This window comes from Asterias amurensis, chromosome 22 (assembly GCF_032118995.1).
Source record: "Asterias amurensis chromosome 22, ASM3211899v1".
In the NCBI taxonomy this organism is placed as follows: Eukaryota; Metazoa; Echinodermata; class Asteroidea; order Forcipulatida; family Asteriidae; genus Asterias; species Asterias amurensis.
The window spans coordinates 2,189,775-2,208,939 of NC_092669.1; the positions used below are offsets into that span (position 1 = coordinate 2,189,775).

A 19,165-nucleotide genomic window follows, 5' to 3' on the forward strand; every position below is an offset into this window, starting at 1 on the left:
ATATAGCTAGGTCAACCCCAGCCCATCTTCACCTTTCACCTACATTCATAAAGCAGACGACTGAAGTGCAGCTGCCAAAAGTCGTCTCGGACCAATCAACACACAGATACGGAACGCTTACGTCACTGCACGTTTATCAAATGAAAATATTGTATCCAATAAAATCACTGGTTCTAAAAAGAAAGTACATGAAAATCTCTGCGGATAAAGACATGGTACCAGTCACCATCGTTTTGAGCTCAAGGTGAGGGTGCCCTACCCAATTAACTTCACTAATGAGGTATATATTCCTCTGGTTTAAGTTTTTACGTCACTCTAATAGAGTGACGTAAAAAGTGACCTATTTTTTTCTTCTGAAAAAGTTTCATTTTCTCTACTCAACAGTCACCGTGGATGAGTTTGTCCTTACTTGGAGATGGAAGAAAAAATACGCAACTCCCAAACCAGACTTTCGATTACGGACGAAACTTTCAAACTACAACGCATGCGCGTGTTTCTTGTTCTTGGTTGGAGTCGTCTTGCTTGTTGCGAACCTGGCCAGTGGTGCGGCTCACTACGGGCTAGATGAAGTGGTAAGATTTGGTTTTGATTTTGGGGGTTGAACAAAGAATTGACTAGAGTGGGATTCGAACCAACGACCTCCGGATGAACGTGCCAGCGCTCTACCAACTGAGCTATCTAGCCCTATATTGGCGGTGTCCCTATTTTGTCAATATCTTTGTTCGGGGGTGCCAGTCAGAAGCCATACAACCGTTAACTGCCGTGTAGCCAGGGATCACACCCAAATTACGATACAACCTGGGAAGTGGCAGCCAGGGGATCACCTTAAGGGGATGCGACTTTTTGTTTCAGATATCAATATAAACCACAAGGGAAACTGACTGGGTAAATAAAGATTTGGTTTTCTTAGATGTTATTTTTGCATCGAGGATGAATAATATAATATATAACACCCGTTTCAGACAGGCGCGCCAGAGTTGCGCCGAACCAAAATGATTAGGAGCGACTCTAGGTCGACCCAATTTTAATAAATTTTGGTTTCAGACAGGCGACTTTTACACAACATTTACATTGGCTCGACTAATGACAAGATAGACGTCTGAAACAAAAGACTCGAGATACGTTCTGAACGACTGCAACAGTCGATCTTTCGATATCTAGACGCGCCTAGTCGCTCCTAAAGTGTTTTATAGACACCTAATTATTTGGTTCGCGCGTCTCTGGAGCTGGTGTTCACTGCACAATACTCAGAGGCCATATTATTCTCCCAAGTCCTGATGCAAACTTATTATCTTATCTTTGCGGTAACCGCTGCTAGGATTCGAACTGTCTCTAACTACGAGGCAATCTCAGTTGGTCTAGTTGGTAAGACATCTGCTCATTGGCAAAGGTCGTGGAATCCCAAGTAATATGTATAATTATGTGCTTTCTCTCAATATACTGAGTGTTTAGTGCTTACACAAATCAGTGTATAGTCAAAAGTCTCACGACCTTTTTCCTTTTCAGGGTCCAATTCACGCCAAAGGAACCTTGCTTGACGGTTTTACCATCCTCGCAGTGATACTTTACTGCTCACTTAGGACCTACCTAACATGGATGATAGTACCTGAGCTCGGCTATAAACAGTTATTTAGAGTTCGGGGTACCATGACTGCAACAGTCGTCGGCTTGGCTGTTTGCTGTATCCTTTGAGTAATTTATGTATTATGGAAACCTGGGGTCGATTTCACAAAGGTAGTCCTAACTTAGGACTAGTCCTAAGCAATGCTAAGAGATAGGATTGGTCCTAAGTTAGGACCAGTAACTCATCCTAACTTAGGACTGGTCCTATCTCTTAGCATTGCCTAGGACTAGTCCTAAGTTAGGTATACCTTTGTGAAATCCACCCCAGATGATATTAGGGGAGATTATGGTGTGTTAAAGGCTACTTCATGCTTTGAGTTTTGAGTATTTATCCTTAATAGCCCGCCCTCACAGTCTTGGTTGGTGTAATACTCAAGAGGGAACATACTCCATCCGGTATGGTACGTTTTCCCATGGTTGATTTTTTTGTCGTTGATATTTTTTTTTCCTGAATATCAAATTAGAGATTTGTTGAGTGCCACCCATTTTACCAGGTATACTTATTGTTTATAAGTGACTGCGTATAATCATGCAGGGCGACTAATTTCATAAAGCAGATAATACTGCTAAATAATACTGCTTAGCAAACTTCTTTAAGGTACCAGTTGAAACAATTTGTAAACTTAGTTTAACTATGGCTGGTGACCTGTTTCTGTGAATGATAATGAATGGTTGCATAGTAGGAGGGTTGATTTATAAATACAAACTTATATCAAAGAAGAACAGAATGGTAATATTTCATCCCTTGTTTTTACTTTCAGGACGTTACTGAGTTCGTTACTTTACTACCGGGATTTTTTATTCCTTTGATCGCCTGCATGTTCCGTGTATCGACCAACCAGGAACTGAACGACAGGCGCGTCATGCCCACTATGTTCATCCAGCCTTGGCCACCAGCAGACCCTACGACGGCCGACGTTTCGACAACGTGTGCTGAAGGAGCTAACCCTACTTGGGCTGAAGGAACAATCCCTACTCGGGCTGAAGGAACGAGCCCTACTTGGGCTACGAACCCTACTTGGGCTGGAGAAACAACCCCTACATGGGTTCACCCACCTCCACAATAATTTATTGTGAGTAGGCATATATACTGTCACTTACCAAAGATTTCTTGCTCCTACAATCCCGGCCATATATCGTTGGGCCCCCTGCCACTTTCAATGTTGGTTCTGATTGCACGGTCTCTAGCTTCTGCATTACAGTCAGCATTGAGCGGGGGACGGGGGACGGGGGCTGGACTGTCAGTGGGACGGGGGACGGGGAGGGGGGGGCGGGGGCTGGGCCGTCAGTGGGAAGTGTACATTGATCGGTTTTGCGTAACGTTGAATGGGTGGCCCAAGCATTTCGGCCGGGAGTGTAGGTTGGACCATAGAGAAATGACCTTTTTCTAGGTTGGACATTCAGTATTGTACACCAAACACACATACAAGAAAATTAAGTCGTTCATTTCTCATTGCTATTTACATATTTATTTTATACATCTAAGTTATTACAAATTTACATTTTTATTTCCATTCTAGTTCACTTTGCTTGTTGGTAGTGACTGACTAGCTTGGGGAGGAGGGGTGGGGGGGGGGGGGCTTTTACACCATGAAACAAAGGCGCCCTTAACATTTTTTCTCTGTTGTTAAACTGGTTCCCACAATGATATCTTAGAAAAAGGAAAAATAGAACAGCTTGTACGAACTCTCTAAAACTCTGTTGTGTGTAATCTTGTTCCCTGACCCACAGTAGCAGTAAAAGGCCTCGGCTCGCATGAAAAAAAAAAAAAACTTCAAAATGGAGAAACCTTGCATGACGTCACACTTTGAAAGAGCGCCCTCACTGAGACAACATTGGACGATAGCTGGTGCGTAAAAACATTTTAAAAAATTGCGTGCGTGACTTTATTTTGGCAAATCGCGGCAAAATTTCATAGATCTGCTTTTTTAGCACAACTTCTTATGTTTCAATTATTTTCTTTAAATGAATCTTCGTCCACGCTCGTTCCTTCTTCTTGGGAGCTGTCCATCTCGAACGTCCTCAATATCGGTATCTCATCGGCCACGCCCTTCCGGTGGGGATGGTCTGGGGGTAGGAGGAGCCTAAACTTGCCACGCCCATTACTCGCTACTTTGATTGGCACGTACTGCTTGCCGTCGAAGTACATGGCGTCGTTGACGAGGAAGCCCCGTGCGCGTGCGCGTTGGACGATGGCGTCATACTGGTTGTTTGGAGTAGCAAGATGGCGGCCGTCCGACATGGTGTCATCACTGCTGCAGTTATTGTTGGAGTTTATATGGTTGCTGTTTGCGATTGGCCTATAGAAGAATAACAAATGGAGAGTTTGTATTTTGTTTTAAAGCACGCAAAAACCATAAGTATTTAGAAAATAAAGTTCGTTTAAATCGTATGAAATTTCCAACCATTTTCTGTGTGTAAAGCAAGATTTGTCTGTGCTTGGCAGGTTTTAATGCTTTAAGGCCTAATTAAATAAGGCCCAGTTTTCTTCCTGGGTCCAATTTAAAAACATTGTTTTTATACTTACGATGAGTGAGTAGAAGTCAGCGATTTCTCGCAGAATTCTATTAGATCCTGACGATCGGAAGGGTTATCAAATAGATCCACACCGTGACGACGCAGAAAGCTCTCCGGGTCCTCCGCGTCGTAGTCCGGGTAGAGATTCAAGTCATCAACCGCTGGCTGCCCGGAGAAAAACGGTGGCGACCAAACTGTTTCCTGATGATCATGTTGATGGTAGCTCTCCTCTAAGGTTTTCTCATGATAATCTTGGGTGTCTTTCGATTCTTGCGATGCATTTGTAAACGTTTCATTGTCACTTACTCCTAGTGTTCTCCGAAGACGTTTGCGTTCGGAGCCTGCAGGCGATGCCGAGTTTGGGCGTTTCAAGATGTTGTGTTGAGGTCGAGTAGAGATGCCTTTAGCTGTGTTCTTAATTCGGCTTGATGAAGCGGCTGTTGCGTCGTGATGACACAAGTTATCTTTTCGTAAATCTGATCTATGGGTAACTTGCGTAGTGGTGGCCGAGGAACTGGGCTTCGCTTCATGAGAACTTTCCACTTCTTGGGGAGAGAAACATTCTTCACGCTGTTGAGGCTTCACTTCATGAGAACTTTTCACTTCTTGGGGAGAGAAACTTTCGTCGCCGTTGTGAGGATGAGATGTTGACATGGAAGGTAAAGATGCTGGCTCTGATTTATGAACTCCTCCAAGTGTGTGGTCCTCTTCCTCCAGAAGTTTCAACCCTCTCGCCAGGTTCGCTCCTTGGCCGTCAAACACGAGCATCTTCTTGGCCGCCGTTCTCCTCTCCGTATGAACCGGTGGTTCTTCAACGCCGGGGGCACCTCTGGCCAGTGGGTGAGGGGACAGAGACGGCATCAATGGGGACGGTCCGGTCGGATCGACCCCGTCTAACATGTTCTTCTTTTTGATGGCGCTGAGCTTGGGCTCGACTGGGGAGTTTTCTGTGGCCGGCTCTGACGTCATTTTGAGATGATGACGAATTGGATTAAGCGTTCACCTGAATTTAAGGCGAGAGTTGGCTATGCGTAAGTCAATGGTGTGCTTGTTTCCCTCCAAACTCGACAAGAGCTTAGTTGTTTAAAGGCATGGTCACTATTGGTAATTACTCCAAAAAAATGTTAGCATAAAACTTACTTGTTAACGAGCAATGGAGAACTGTTGATTGTATAAAACATTGTGAGGCAACCTAGTTTTTGAGAAAGAGGTAATTTCTCATTCAAATAAGGAGACTTCAGGCATAAAGCCTTTTATTTAGGCATTTGAAAGCATTAATATTGTGCAACAAGGTGTTTTTTCTTTCATTATTCTCTTGCAACTTCGATGACCTGTTGATTTGGCAATCCATTAATGCGTAAGCACTTGTCATCGTCAACTTGAAAGTTGAATGCATTTTATTTATGCCAAAAATAGTTAATGGCCTGAGTCCTGACGTTTCGACCCTAGCAGTCTTTCTCGGTGGTATTTTATTTACCTTGAACATCCCAGGTCCACGGTGCAGAATTCCAATAAAACAGTAGTCCAGTATGAACAATAAATAAAAAGGAATGAACAAGGGACATGAGACAATTGTAAAAATAAATAAAATAACAGAAATTATTTTAAAAACAAATTTAATTAATCTATGTATTGTTGTTGTATTTTAATTCTTAGGTAATCAACATTCTAGGTCTATTCATCAAGTTATATTAATCTCAATCGCTTACCCACAGTTATTTCTTCTAACCAGTTGGTCTTAGAAGAAGAGATATCCAAACAAACTTCCTCCACGAAAAACGCAGAATCTTCACTCCCAAAAGTACTTTAAGGTTGTTATTTTTGAACGAGGTGTGAACACGACCATCGACGCTGCGCTTCTAAAAATTAAAAAATCTGAACGGTTGCGTGTGGCATGGACGCACGCCATAGATAACGCGGTGTGTGACGGCGCATAGCGCGCGCTTCTCAAACCGATTTTTTTGCAAAAATAACACCCCTTGTTTTTGTAAATCGGTGAGCAAATCCTGACTTAGCACAGAACAACAAAGTTTTTGAATAATGTTAATGTGTTTATTACAATTGCAGCAGTCGAAACAAAAATTGTAAACATCTATGAACATAATTATGGGAAACATGCACCAGCCAAGACGCAGTATGTGAAATAAAGCTGTTTGAATGGCTCTTCGTTATACATCTCGGCAAAGCAATAGTGTAGGCCTATGGGCGAGAAGAAGCAGAAAGTCTGGTTTCGCGCTCAAAACGTTCTTATGGTAGGAACTAGGTCAGACAAACTGGTGGCACATTTGCCATGAAAAAATCGGCATAAAAGACAGAGGCTGGCTACAGATCTATGGTGGGAAAGGGGATGGTTGATCCCAACCCTTCACCAAGAAGATTCACAATACGTTTCAACTAATAACCCCCATCTTCAAGTAAAACTGCAGTACAGTAAGACAAACAAATGTAATAACAAGTCATACACAGACAATCATATTTATATTCTTGAGATGTTTATGACTTGTTTGGTATGACATAATATGCGGAAATACATACGCATGTCAAAGCATACAATTAAAATAATTAGTTATTGTATTCTGTTTGGAGCTTAAACATTTTGTTTTTGAATTTTACAGCTTTGACTTGCTGGCTTTACAAAAACAACACAAACATTAAGCAGATAATATAGTTCAACTATATTTTGTTGTATCTTTATAAAATAATGTGATAAACCAAAACAAAAACACTTCACTTCAAACACTTCAAAACACTTCGATACAACTTGGAAATAAATAACTTAAAGGCAGTGGACACTATTGGTAATTACTCAAAACAATTATTGGCATAAAACCTCACTTGGTAACGAGTAATGGGGAGAGGTTGATGGTATAAAACATTGTGAGAAACAGCTTCCTCTGAAGTGACCTAATTTTGGAGAAAGAAGTAATTTTCCACGAATTTGATTTCGAGACCTCAAGTTTAGAACTTGAGGTCTCGAAATCAAGCATCTTAAAGCACACAACTTCGTGTGACAAGGGTGTTTTTTCTTTCATAGTTATCTCGCAACTCCGACGACCGATCGAGCTCAAATTTTCACAGGTTTGTTATTTTATGCATATGTTGAGATACACCAAGTGAGAAGACTGCTCTTTGACAATTACCAATAGTGTACACTGTCTTTAAGGGGCGTCTATCTTAACTTTCCCAAGCTGCCAACATTTGCAACTAATTGCAACAGGGAAATTTTGTCAAACAATTAGGGAGATAGGCCTATACATTCAGCTGAGACAGATAACGTTTTTCGTAATCAGTAAGGTTTCCAAATGTGGTTATCTGACCATTGTGGGGGGATCTTTCTGCAGAATCAGGGTTCAGGGTCATCAAAGTTGCGGGAAAATGATGAAAGAAAAACACCCTTGTTGGAAGAGTTCGTGTGCTTTCAGTTAGGAATAAAAGACTTCTGGCTAGAAGTATTTTATTATTGTAGTGAGAAATAACCTCTTTCTCAAATTCTATGCTACTTCAGAGGGAGCCGTTTCTCACAATGGTTTATACTATCACACAGCTCTCCAATGCTCGTAACCAAGTCAGTTTTTAAGTAAATGTTTGTTTTGAGTAATTACCACACGTGTACCTTCCTTTTAAGGCAATAAAAGTTCCAGTTGAAAAGTCAAAGTCAAACCTTATCGACCAATAAAGCTGAAACTTCTACAGGTAAACTATTTGACCTATATCTTCATTCACAGTGAGCATAGGGATTCATGTCGTGAAAAAGAAAAGAAGAAAACAAAATGATCTACAAAAGGTATCAAAAGCCCTTTAAAGTGGGTCCTTGCTTACCAAGGGTTCAAACAATTAAAATTAAATATTCTTAAAAAACAAAAAATTAAAGTCCAGAAGTTCATCACTGCATTCAAACAAATATAACTTAACATGTAACCATAGAAAGAGTAATTTCTAAGTATTTACATAATTTTCATACTATTTTGTAAGTGTGTACAATAAAAAATACTCCTAAACTTTTGTTGAGGAAAGAATATTATACCAATATACAAAAGATATAAACAAATAAGTTCAATAACTGGCACCATTAAAGAAATTATGATTTAGCATGATTCTGAAAATGTCTACTTATCTGCAGAGCTTTATTCAATGTTATAATTTGTGATCTTGAAAACTTGAGAATTGGAAAGATTACGTCATAAAATTTCCAAATACATTGTTTCGATAAAACATTGTAATAAAAACACACACAAAATGTATACATGTACATATAATGCATGTAGAATAAGTAGTTAAAACAAAGTATGATTTTTTGTTTGAGCACCTTGGTGATAATAACTTGGTTCAAATGGTGTTACAAAAGCAAGCGTTGCATGAGAATTGACTCATGACTGAAAAAAGCATATAAAAAAAATGCACCTCGTGTGAAAGACAGACAAATCAGAAAGTTCAAAACTGGACTATATAATTTTTATCTAACATATCAAAGAACACGTACTCCAAATATTGTTGTGAAAAAATGTTTAACTTTTGCATAATGAGACAATGATTTCACTGAAGAACTTAAGCTCAACAAAAACTCGTTTTTATAATCGGCAGAGTACATGGATGGTCCAAATACCAGTACCAATCCTCCAAAGCCAGGTTTCTCAAGTTCATACCAGTACCAATCCCAAAGAGTCAAGTTTCCATCTGAAAGCTCACTGATTCTTCAGTTGTATATTTTTATTTTCTCGAGACCTCAAAGACCAGATGAGCTTAAACCTTTACTGGCTGTTGTTTCATGTATTCGTAGCTTCACAAAATGTATAAATATTATCAACCTGCCATTAAAAAAAAATATAATTTATGTATAATGCATTCTATAGGAAGACATCATTTACATAAAAACAAATGCGTAATTGACTTCATTTACATACAAACAAAGCGTTATTGACTTCATTTGCATAGCTGCTTTATATTCTAACAAAAGACATCAAATACATAGTTACAGAATCGCCATATTTATATTTATTTTCAAACAAACAAAAAAGTTAAGCAACACTTTGGAATTTCATATACTGCAATTTTCTCCAAATCCACAATGAAATAAAAATTTATATTATTAATTATTAGGCCAGAAGAATAACTCTCAAGACCAAAATCCAATTAATTTCAGTTAAAAAAAAGTACTTTATCTGATCTTTAAAAAAAGCATACAGGAGTTCTCTCGAAGCTAGAGCCAACTTGGTGCATTATCATAGACCTGCTTAGCGGGAAAAAAAACATGCTTAGCAATTTCGTTTGCAAAGCATGGTTTTTATGGCGTACCACGTTAAGTTTTAGGCTATGCAATAAAGCACCATGGAAGACCTGCAGAGTGTGACCTTTCACCTTTACTTTTGCTTTCTGCTAAGAAATGGGGTCAATTTCATGGTTCTGCTTACCGCCGAATTCTGCCCTTGCGATCACCATTCTTCATTTACAAGACAAGTGCCAAAGTTTTGTGCTAGTTGCAGTTACCACACATTGCTGCTGCCTCTCATCACAGTTTATTCTGAGTACAAGGGTGTGTCTTTCTCTCGAACCCAAGTTAAATCGTCACACAGTCCCCGATAACGAGAACAAAGAATGATAACTAAAACGATAAAAATCCACGCCGTCGATTGGTTGAATGAGCGTGGAGCATTTTAACCAATCAAAGGTTTGAATTTTGATCGTTTTCGTTCTCGTTTTTGGGGCCTGTGTGACCTGGCCGTTACCATTGTTGGAAGTTTTATGTGCTTGAAGTTACCGCAAATTGCAGTAACAAATGCCTGAAGTAATCTCTGATTGAATTATCAGATGTTTACAGTTACAGCTCCTTAACCTCTGCGTCAATTTTTTTGGAGTACAAGGCTCTCTTTCTCTCAGCTGAAGTTTGCATGTGAACAATTAAAATTATATTCTCCATGATAAATGTCTGCATTACTAATAGAAGAGTTGTTTTCTTAAACTGTCCAAAGCCGAGGCCATCCAAACAACTAACTTTCTCACAAGCAGTAAGATTTGCTTCCAGCAAAGCTGCGCTTCAAACCTTCCCCCCTTCAAAACATAGTCAGGGGTTCATGTTCGTCATTAAGGGGGTTCGACTTTGCAAGATCTGAAACCAAGATCGTCTTCACACGCTGACAAGACCTTCCCGATCTCAAATCTGCCCCGACCCCCTTCTCGATCAGAGTCCAGGCCCTGTCACCAAGAGGAAATTCTGCCAGCAGAATTCGTTGAGGTGAGACAAGGCGAAGGGGTTCACGTAACCTTCAGACCTTGGTGTCCAAGTTGGCCTTTACTTTAGTCCGGACATCTTTTGCTGTGCCGGCTATTTTGTGCCCTGTTGGCACAAAAAGAAGGGACAAAAAAGTTATTTTGAGAAAACAGTTGGAAGTAAATCAGAAATAAAATACGTTATGAATCGCAAAAGTTACTGAATATGCCTAATGTTTGTCCCTGCTGACTTTTGCCCTATAGGCACAAAAGGAAAACAATAAAAAGTTATTTTGAGAAAACAGTTAGGAAGTTGTTTGGAAATGAAATACGTTTTAAAATGACAAAAGTTTACATAAATCAAAAAGTGTTGGGGCCCTCTTATGTCTAAACATACATCAATACAGATCACAGAACAGATAAAAGCAGCAACATTGTTTCAATTGTAAATATAGCAAAGAATGACAGAATAAACAACCTCTCATCCACATTACACCATGTCAAGACCATACACCTACACTTAAACCCACACTCTGCTGATCAGAAACACCAGAGCTTGAGTCTAGTGTGCTAAACCTCTCAGCCACAACACGCCATTTCAAGACCAGGACGTAAACCTACACTCTGCTGATCAGAAACACCAGAGCTTGAGTCCAATACACCATGTCAAGACTGGGACTCAAACCCACACTCTGCTGATCAGAAACACCAGAGCTTGAGTCCAGTGTGCTAAACCTCTCAGCCACAACACGCCATTTCAAGACCAGGACGTAAACCTACACTCTGCTGATCAGAAACACCAGAGCTTGAGTCCAATACACCATGTCAAGACCGGGACTCAAACCCACACTCTGCTGATCAGAAACACCAGAGCTTGAGTCCAGTGTGCTAACCCTCTCAGCCACAACACGCCATTTCAAGACCAGGACTTAAACCTACACTCTGCTGATCAGAAACAAACCGAGCTTGAGCTAGGGTGCTCTTTAACCTCTCGGACCATGACACAACATACGGAGGGACAGTTTCTTACCTCCATCTCTTGAGATTCCCTTGACCGCTCTGCCGATCTTCTTCACTTTGGCGCCGAATTTGTTTTGGTTGAGCTTACACTCTGCCTCCCACTCTCTAAACCTTGTTTCGAACAGACCTAAAAGAAAAGACCCCCATCAAAGTATATTTTAAATCAAAAATTTTGTGTCAAATCGGCCAAAAATCTGACATAGCATCTTTAAAGGATTTGGCCTCTTTTATATAAGACACAAAATACAATGCTCACAGATTTTCTTTAAACTTAGATGGTTTATGGTAGAAAGGTTCCCTTAAAATATTACATGTTTTTGAGTGTTGAGCATATAAACAATTTCACAAAAATGTCTTTGGTATAACAAAATTATTATAAGTTATCACACAAGCGCGAGTGGAATACGGAAAAATATAGCTCTTCTGCGTCCCATATCCAACGCAGACGCGCTATATTTTCCATATTTCCACTTATTTATCTTCAAGCAAACTTGGCGTGGACATAGAACACACAAGACGCATGGTAGTGATATTAGCCGTGCAATATAGGTTTTTAATCACCACTCCATTCTGCCAATCTGATTGGAGGATTAGCGCGTACTTGAAGATAATTTGTGACCCGCTACGTGAAAATGAGTCAGATGTCGCCCAATGCATTGTTAAGTTATAGACAGTTTAATGTGGTAAAAAAAAAAAAAAAAAAAAAATTTTTTTTTTTTTTACAATCTGTATCTGCATGGTTAACCTTTAGAACACTTACCTTCAGGCTATAAAGCTATGAAAACAACAATTTTGTGATCATACTTATGTCTAATTTGCATCCTTTCGTGTGCAATGGTGTTTTAAAACATCACTTTACTTGTAATTCGTTTTTCAGAAAAAATTATGTAGATGCAAATTTAAAACGGAAGTAACTCAGCAACGCAACCCACCCCAAAGCTTAGACTTATACCAAATTACTGCTGCTGGTGTGTTCTTTCCAGCCATGCATACAACTCAATTCTTGAAATTGTCAACATCAGACTCATTTTCACGTAGCGGGTCACATTTAGCATATACAACGTAAACGTTTTACATGCTCAAATATTTTTGGTGAAATTGTTTTAGCACTACCTTGAGCAATGCCCTCAACCTCCGCCTCCTTCTCCTGGATGAACAAAGAGAACATCTGGGTCTCGGTGAACACCTCAAGGAAGCGTCTGACGCTCCTCGACCCCACTACCTTGATGAAGGCATCCCGATCAAACTTGAGACTGCCGTCGTAATTGGAGGAGAAGTGGTTGGTGTAGTGGCCGCAGGTCTCAACGAAGAAGCGGATGAAGACCTCGGAGACGGCTTTGTTTTTGGACTCTTGATCTGGGGACAGAATGGGAATAAATTTAAAACAGTGGTCTGAGCAAGTTGGCCTCAGCGCTTAGAAACCCTGTACATGTATTAAAGGCAGTGGACACTATTGGTAATTACTCAAAATACTTATTAGCATAAAACCTTACTTGCTGACGAGTAACGGGGAGAGGTTGATAGGATTTGGGTACATTTTGCAGAGGTGCTGTAGTTTTTTTGGAAATGAGTAAAACAATGTCATGAAAATACGTTTTTACAAGGTAAAATAATTTACAAAAGTTATTTTCATGACATTGTTTTACTCATTTCCCAAAAACTACAGCACCTCAGCACGTAATACTTTCAGGGAAGCTTTCTACTATCATTATCTTCAAACTGTGTAAGTTTAGTGTAAATCTGTGGACATTGTGTTTTTTGTCCAACAAAAAGTACATACGCCCTTTAAAGCCATTATACACTTTCAGTAAACAGTATTGTCCAAGTCCCACACTTCGTGTATCACAACTTATATATAAAACAACAAACCTGTGAAAATTTAGGCTCAATCGGTCATCGGAGTCGGGAGAAAAAAAACGGAAAAACCCACTCTTGTTTCCGCGCGTTTCGCCATGTCATGACATGTGTTTTAAATAAATCCGTAATTCTCGCTAACGAGAATTTATATTGTTTTACCGTTTTCTCAAAAAGTAAAGCATTTCATGGACTAATATTTCAAGAGAAGTCTTTCACCATTACCTTCTGTAAACCCTGTAAATTATTTGTAAATCTGTGAACTTTTTTTGTTTTTTCTGTACCGAAAGGGTCCAATGGCTTTAAGGCGATCTCAGAAATAAAAATAATAATAAAAAAATTCTCCGAAAAGCGGAAGCTTACCCTCGGATGATAGTTCATCCTCCTCCCCGCTGTTTGCGTCTAGAATACTGAAGCTCAGGATAATCTCCAGAGCTCTCTCCAGCGCTAAGGCAAGCTTCTTGGGAAGTATCGTCTCCTCGTCACCTACGACCGTGTAGAAGTCCTTCGAGTCAAGATCAACGATTAGTACCTGGAAAAATTAAGGGATCAATGATTTATACATTGAAAGATTGTATTAAAGGCAGTGGACACTATTGGTAATTGTCAAAGACTAGCCTTCACAGTTGGTGTATCTCAACATATGCATAAAATAGCTAACCTGTGAAAATTTGAGCTCAATCAGTCATCAAAGTTGTGAGATAATAATGAAAGAAGAAAACACCCTAGTCACACAAAGTTGTGTGCGTTTAGATGGTTGATTTCGAGACCTCAAGTTCTAAATCGGAGGTCTCGAAATCAAATTCGTTGAAAATGACTTCTTTCTTGAAAACTACGGCACTTCAGAGGGAGCCGTTTCTCACAATGTTTTATACTATCAACCTCTCCCCATTACTCGTTACCAAGTAAGGTTTTATGCTAAAAATTATTTTGAGTAACTACCAATAGTGTCCACTGCCTTTAACGAAGGTGTGATATTTGGCCCTTGCAAGGGTTAGGGTTAGGCCTTGGGATATAATACTAAACAGACTTAAAAGACAATTTTTCAGATTTCTCTGAGGCCAAACGACAAATTAGAAATTAGATTTAAGTACGGAGAATATAATGCCTGTGAAAGGTAGAGAATTACTTTTGGGAAGTAAAATGGACTAGAATGGATTGGAACCTGTGAAAACTGAATTGACTGCCATTGCTCTACCAACTGCGCTATCTAGCCCTATATTGGTGACAGTGAGAAGTCACAAATTAAAGAGAAAGTATACACAATATGACTTTACAATTTAAGGAAATCATTAATCACTGTTATTAAAGTAAAATTAATTGAAAAATTAAAAAACTAAAGAAATGTAAAGAAGTAAAATTGGAAGTAACTTCACTGATATTTTTACTCAAAAGTGCACATTAAAACAATATTTTGCTTAAAATTCAAATCTACATTGTAAATCTTTTTTTTTAAGCCTGAATAAATGAGTATATAAACATTACAAAAATAAGACAATATCAAAAAAGAACACAAATTTGTCAAAGCTTTCAATGGTATATACAAACATTTCACATTAATAGTTTAAATAGTCTGGTGCCTTACCTCATCAATTGGAAGCTCATCTAACTTTGGAATACACAGTGAAAGCATACCCATTATGTAGGGAGTCGGGGAACACGCCATATCAATTAGTTTCTCGGGTAGAACAGGGACGTAGACATGCTGCCAGCCAAATGGGTACAAGAGGGTTGCAACGGCCTGGGAACACTTCGAAAGTTTACTGAAACAAGAAGGAAAAATGACAAGTTCAAAAAACAGTTTGTGACACCAGAGGTAAACACCTAGGCCCAATTTCATAGAGCTACTAAGCACAAAAATTTGCTTAGCATAACATTTCTTCCTTGATAAAAACAGGTTTACCAACCAAATTTCCATGTGATTTTCAGGATAAGCAAACAAAAGCTGAACACCAGTAGCAAGCACTATGCAACAAATGGAAATTTGGCTGGTAATCCTGTTTTTATCAGGCATGCAACTGCCCGATGAAAAAAAAAGAGGAAACTTTTCGAGGCCCACAATGGTACCCTAAAAAGTGTTGAGGTTTTTTATGCTCTTAGGTTCATTGTTAGCATGTAAGACAAAGTGGAGTGTTTTATACAACTAAAATAACATGGAAAAAACACCTTGCCTATGTATGCACCGTAATTCGAAGGTGGCAAAGCATTGGGAGTTGATTAAGTTGAGGAAAACTAACTATTGTTGTCCAGGTAATTATGAAATTTGCATAAAATTATTATCCCCCCCCAAAAAAAAAAAATAGAAAAAAAAAAAAAAAAAAAAATTGTTTTTTTTTTTGTTTTCTTGGGGGGGGGGGGGGAATAATAATTTTATGCAAATTTCATAACTACCTGGGAAACAATAGTTACTTTTCCTCAACTTAATCAACTCCCGATGCTTTGCCACCTTACAATGGTCGGTGCGAGCCACTTGTCCCCGCTTGCCGTCGTTAAATCTCCCTCTTGCACACCACGCAATATGCCATTCCTGGCTTGTCCACTTTCCGGACGGTTTCGGAGAGCAGTTTACCGTCTACGTCTTTTTTTTTCCCAACCAGAACCACTTCCAGGTAGTTTTTACTCCTTTATCTATGGCTTTAATTTGGCCAGGTACCACTCGGTCCCGCTCTAAAATATAATTTCTTTTGGATGTCATTTTGACGGACGTTTGAAGATGAGACTGTTTCGTAACGCAATGTGAGACAAGCACACAGTATACATGTACGTTTGGTAACTAACTCACACACACATACATGTACAACACGTGTATACTATTGCAAAACAGTGGGACCAGACGAAGACACGACCTTAGACTCATTTCAAGGCTGTATAATAACTTGGTTTAGCACACAACTCGCCCGCGCCACGGGGTGCGTTCCACTGTTCCAGATTTTTCGACCGTAAACACGGCTATTAATGACCGCACGCAGTGTGTAAACGTATGCATTGCTTGCTGTGGGCTTTAGATTGACCATGCAGTAGAATGGATTGCGTACCGAGGCAGAGGCCAGACCATGCGTTACGATGCATTGTTGAATTTATCTTAAGATCGCGCTAACCGCGGAATGTATTTTTTTAGCGCTAATCATATTTTTAAAAACGCGGAATTCCGCGGAAACGCGGAAGAGTTGCATGCCTGTTTTATCGGGGAAGAAATTTCATGCTAAGCAAATTTGCGTGCTTAGCAGCTCTATAAAATTGGGCCCTGGTGAGGGAAGTGCCAGAGCCTGGGTCCAATTTCATAAAGCCTGTGAGCACAAAACATGCTTAGCCAAGGAATACTTGCTTAGCAAAAACAGGATACCAGCCTGCATTCCATAAAGTTTTCATTGTTCAACTCATTTTTGGCTTAACAAAGAAGTTTGTTAAGCAGTATTTTCTGCTTAACAGCTTTTAGAAATTGGGCCCAAATTTCAAAGAGCTGCTTAAGCACAGAAAGTAGCTTAGCACAACATGCTTACCAGAATAAGGTTACCAGCCAAAACACCATGTCACATATACAATTTGTGACCGGTATCCTGCTTATTTGACAAATGTTCAAGAGTGCAGGGGTTACGATTTGAATCCCACCAGAGTGGCTTGTTTTGTTTTTTTTACTTCCCCCAACAAACTTTGGTAAGCACTGAGTATTGAGTGCTTTGCAGTCATCAGTGTAAGAGTTCTTTAAAGTGCCTTACACAACACACGGGACCAACGGCATTACATGCCCTCTGAAGGACGGAGCATCATGGTTAGGTATCTTGCTCAAGGACACAGTGTGTCTCGACCACGACTGGAACCCAAACTCTGGTAATCAGAAACACCAGAGTTTGAATCCGGTGCTCTAACTCTTGAACTATTAGTCGTTATCCCAATTTGCAATTTGATATTTCTTAGATACCTGAGTTTTCCCGAGCACATGATCACTCGTCTCTCTAGGAGCAATGAGGCGAAGATCTGGATGACCTGAGGGATCTTGAGAGAGCTAAACAGACAGTCAAAGTCAACCTGTGGAAAGATGATCGGAATAGTTCATTAATATTTTAGCATCAGACTTGTAGTAGGTGTGTCATGTCCGAGCGGTTATAAACACCGGATTCAAACTCTGGTGTTTCTGATCAGCAGAGTTTGGGTTCTTAGTCCTGGTCCAGACACCTGTGTCTTTTAGCACGACACTTAACGTCCTTCAGAGGGCATGTAAAGCCGTTGGTCACGTGTGTTGTGTAAGGTACGTTAAAGAACCCAGTGCACTGATTGAAAGAAGAGGCGTCCGTCCTGGTGTTCCTGGTTCGATTGGCTGCATATCTTGCCGGAAGAATACTGAATGTTGGACCGTGAAGCGCCTTGAGGTTATGAAACGCACATTCGTGGGGCTGAATTGATGTGGGTCGAATTTATTCTTTGTGCTAAGAAACTAGTCGAGGTTGAGAGCTCAGATAGGATTTGAGAAATTCAAAGAGCATTTAAACAATGTCTGTAATTTTCCAAAGGCGCCAGTCTGGATGGTAGGTTTGAGTACTTGGGCCTTTCTCAAACCACGCCTTGGGCTCCGGCTCAGGCTTAGGCTCCGCGTGCTGTGTACGCAGCTTGCTTTTAATCTGCATTTTGGAGCAGCGCGTATTGCAGGGATATCAGCACGCGGAGCCTGAGCCGGAGCCCAAGCTGTGGTTTGAGAAAGGCCCCTTACATGCTCTAGTCTGGAGTCCTGTGGTCTCTGTAACCTGAGGGGATTCATGACTGATGTGGTTTTGCCGTCGGCTTCCATTTGCATTATGGTTGTTGATCCCCCCTGAAACCAAAAAGAAGAAAAATAGAACAGTGAAATTTGTTTTGACTTAGTGAATGATGAGAGACCACATTAAGCTAAAGGAAAATTAGGCCACATAAAAAAAAATTGTTGATCGTCCTTTTTTTTATGCGGATGGGGGAGGGAGGGAGGTTTTTTTAATTTTAATATAAAGTTTTGTTGACATGCCAAAAATATGAAATCAAGAATAAAGAAATCATCACAATCACTATAAAACAGAGGGTTTGTGTGTTTTTGATGTTTTCAATAGTTTTGTCAAACAAATTTAACTCCTAGATGACATTTTCTGTAAACTTTTTAAAAAAAAATATCAGCTAAAAAGGTTGTTTTTTTATGCTAAAGATAAAAAAAAAAAAAAAAAAAAAAAATGGGGTCGGGGGGTTTTGAACGGTCGGGAGGGGATGATCAACAATTTTTTTTATTATGTGGCCTCACAGAATTGGTTTTGCTAACAAAACAGATGCTGGCAGTGTAAGCAATTTATGTAATCCACCATATACATAAACTGACAAACCTGTAGAGTTTTGCGATCGAGGCCATCTAGGTCTCGAGAAAAAAAGTGGAAAAACAAACAATTACACATAAATTGCATGACATCGATTTCAATTTGTTTTAAATAATAAACTCAAAACAAGAAATACTTTTTAATAATTTCTCATCAAAAATTACATTTCAGACAAAATTATTTCAAGGGATGTTTTCTACTATCATCATCATTAGACCGTGTTCATTTTTTGTAAATCTGTAAATCTTCACGATTTTCTTACCAATTCTGTAATACTCCTTTAACAAACCGCCTCAAATCAAATTAAATCAAACTTATTTGCTACTCACAGGTGGTGGCACGTGTCTTTTATACGCTTCAGATATGAGTTTAGAAGACTCCCTCTTTGAGATCATCCTTCTCTTCTCGATCTCGTCGAGTAGTTGAGTAAAGAGTAACCTACAGCTGACCGGGGTGATGATGCAGTAAACCTCTGGTAGGCGTGGCTTGTCACCAGGGGGCTGGAAATAAAAAAGACAACTCCGGACTTAAAATGAAATTCCTTCTCTAGAAGACGATCGAAGCCCAATTTCATAGAGCTGCTTTTAAGCACAAAAAATAGCTATGCACAAAACAAT

General features: G+C 39.6%; 2 protein-coding genes across 3 annotated transcripts in view; both read right to left on the reverse strand.

Moving 5' to 3' along the window:
- Positions 1-3,201: 3,201 nt before the first annotated feature.
- LOC139953507 (uncharacterized) lies at positions 3,202-6,002 on the reverse strand. Its single transcript, XM_071952939.1, has 3 exons — positions 5,850-6,002; positions 4,151-5,143; positions 3,202-3,923 (listed from the first exon to the last, which is right to left on the reverse strand). The coding sequence occupies exons 2-3, from the start codon at positions 5,107-5,109 to the stop codon at positions 3,572-3,574; spliced, it is 1,311 nt and encodes a 436-aa protein (XP_071809040.1). The 5' UTR covers positions 5,110-5,143; positions 5,850-6,002; the 3' UTR covers positions 3,202-3,571.
- Positions 6,003-6,485: 483 nt separating this feature from the next.
- LOC139953505 (uncharacterized) overlaps positions 6,486-19,165 on the reverse strand; it is a 49,090-nt gene continuing 36,410 nt past the window's right edge. Inside the window, exons 9-16 of one of the 2 annotated variants that reach the window (XM_071952936.1) lie at positions 18,878-19,048; positions 17,924-18,025; positions 17,138-17,244; positions 14,804-14,981; positions 13,582-13,750; positions 12,478-12,720; positions 11,375-11,491; positions 6,486-10,471 (exon numbers count right to left, since the gene is read on the reverse strand). In XM_071952936.1, coding sequence (XP_071809037.1) covers positions 10,401-10,471; positions 11,375-11,491; positions 12,478-12,720; positions 13,582-13,750; positions 14,804-14,981; positions 17,138-17,244; positions 17,924-18,025; positions 18,878-19,048 — 1,158 coding nt within the window. In that variant the 3' untranslated portion in view covers positions 6,486-10,400. The remainder of the gene's footprint in view (positions 10,472-11,374; positions 11,492-12,477; positions 12,721-13,581; positions 13,751-14,803; positions 14,982-17,137; positions 17,245-17,923; positions 18,026-18,877; positions 19,049-19,165) is intronic. The other variant, XM_071952937.1, reaches the window with a different exon arrangement.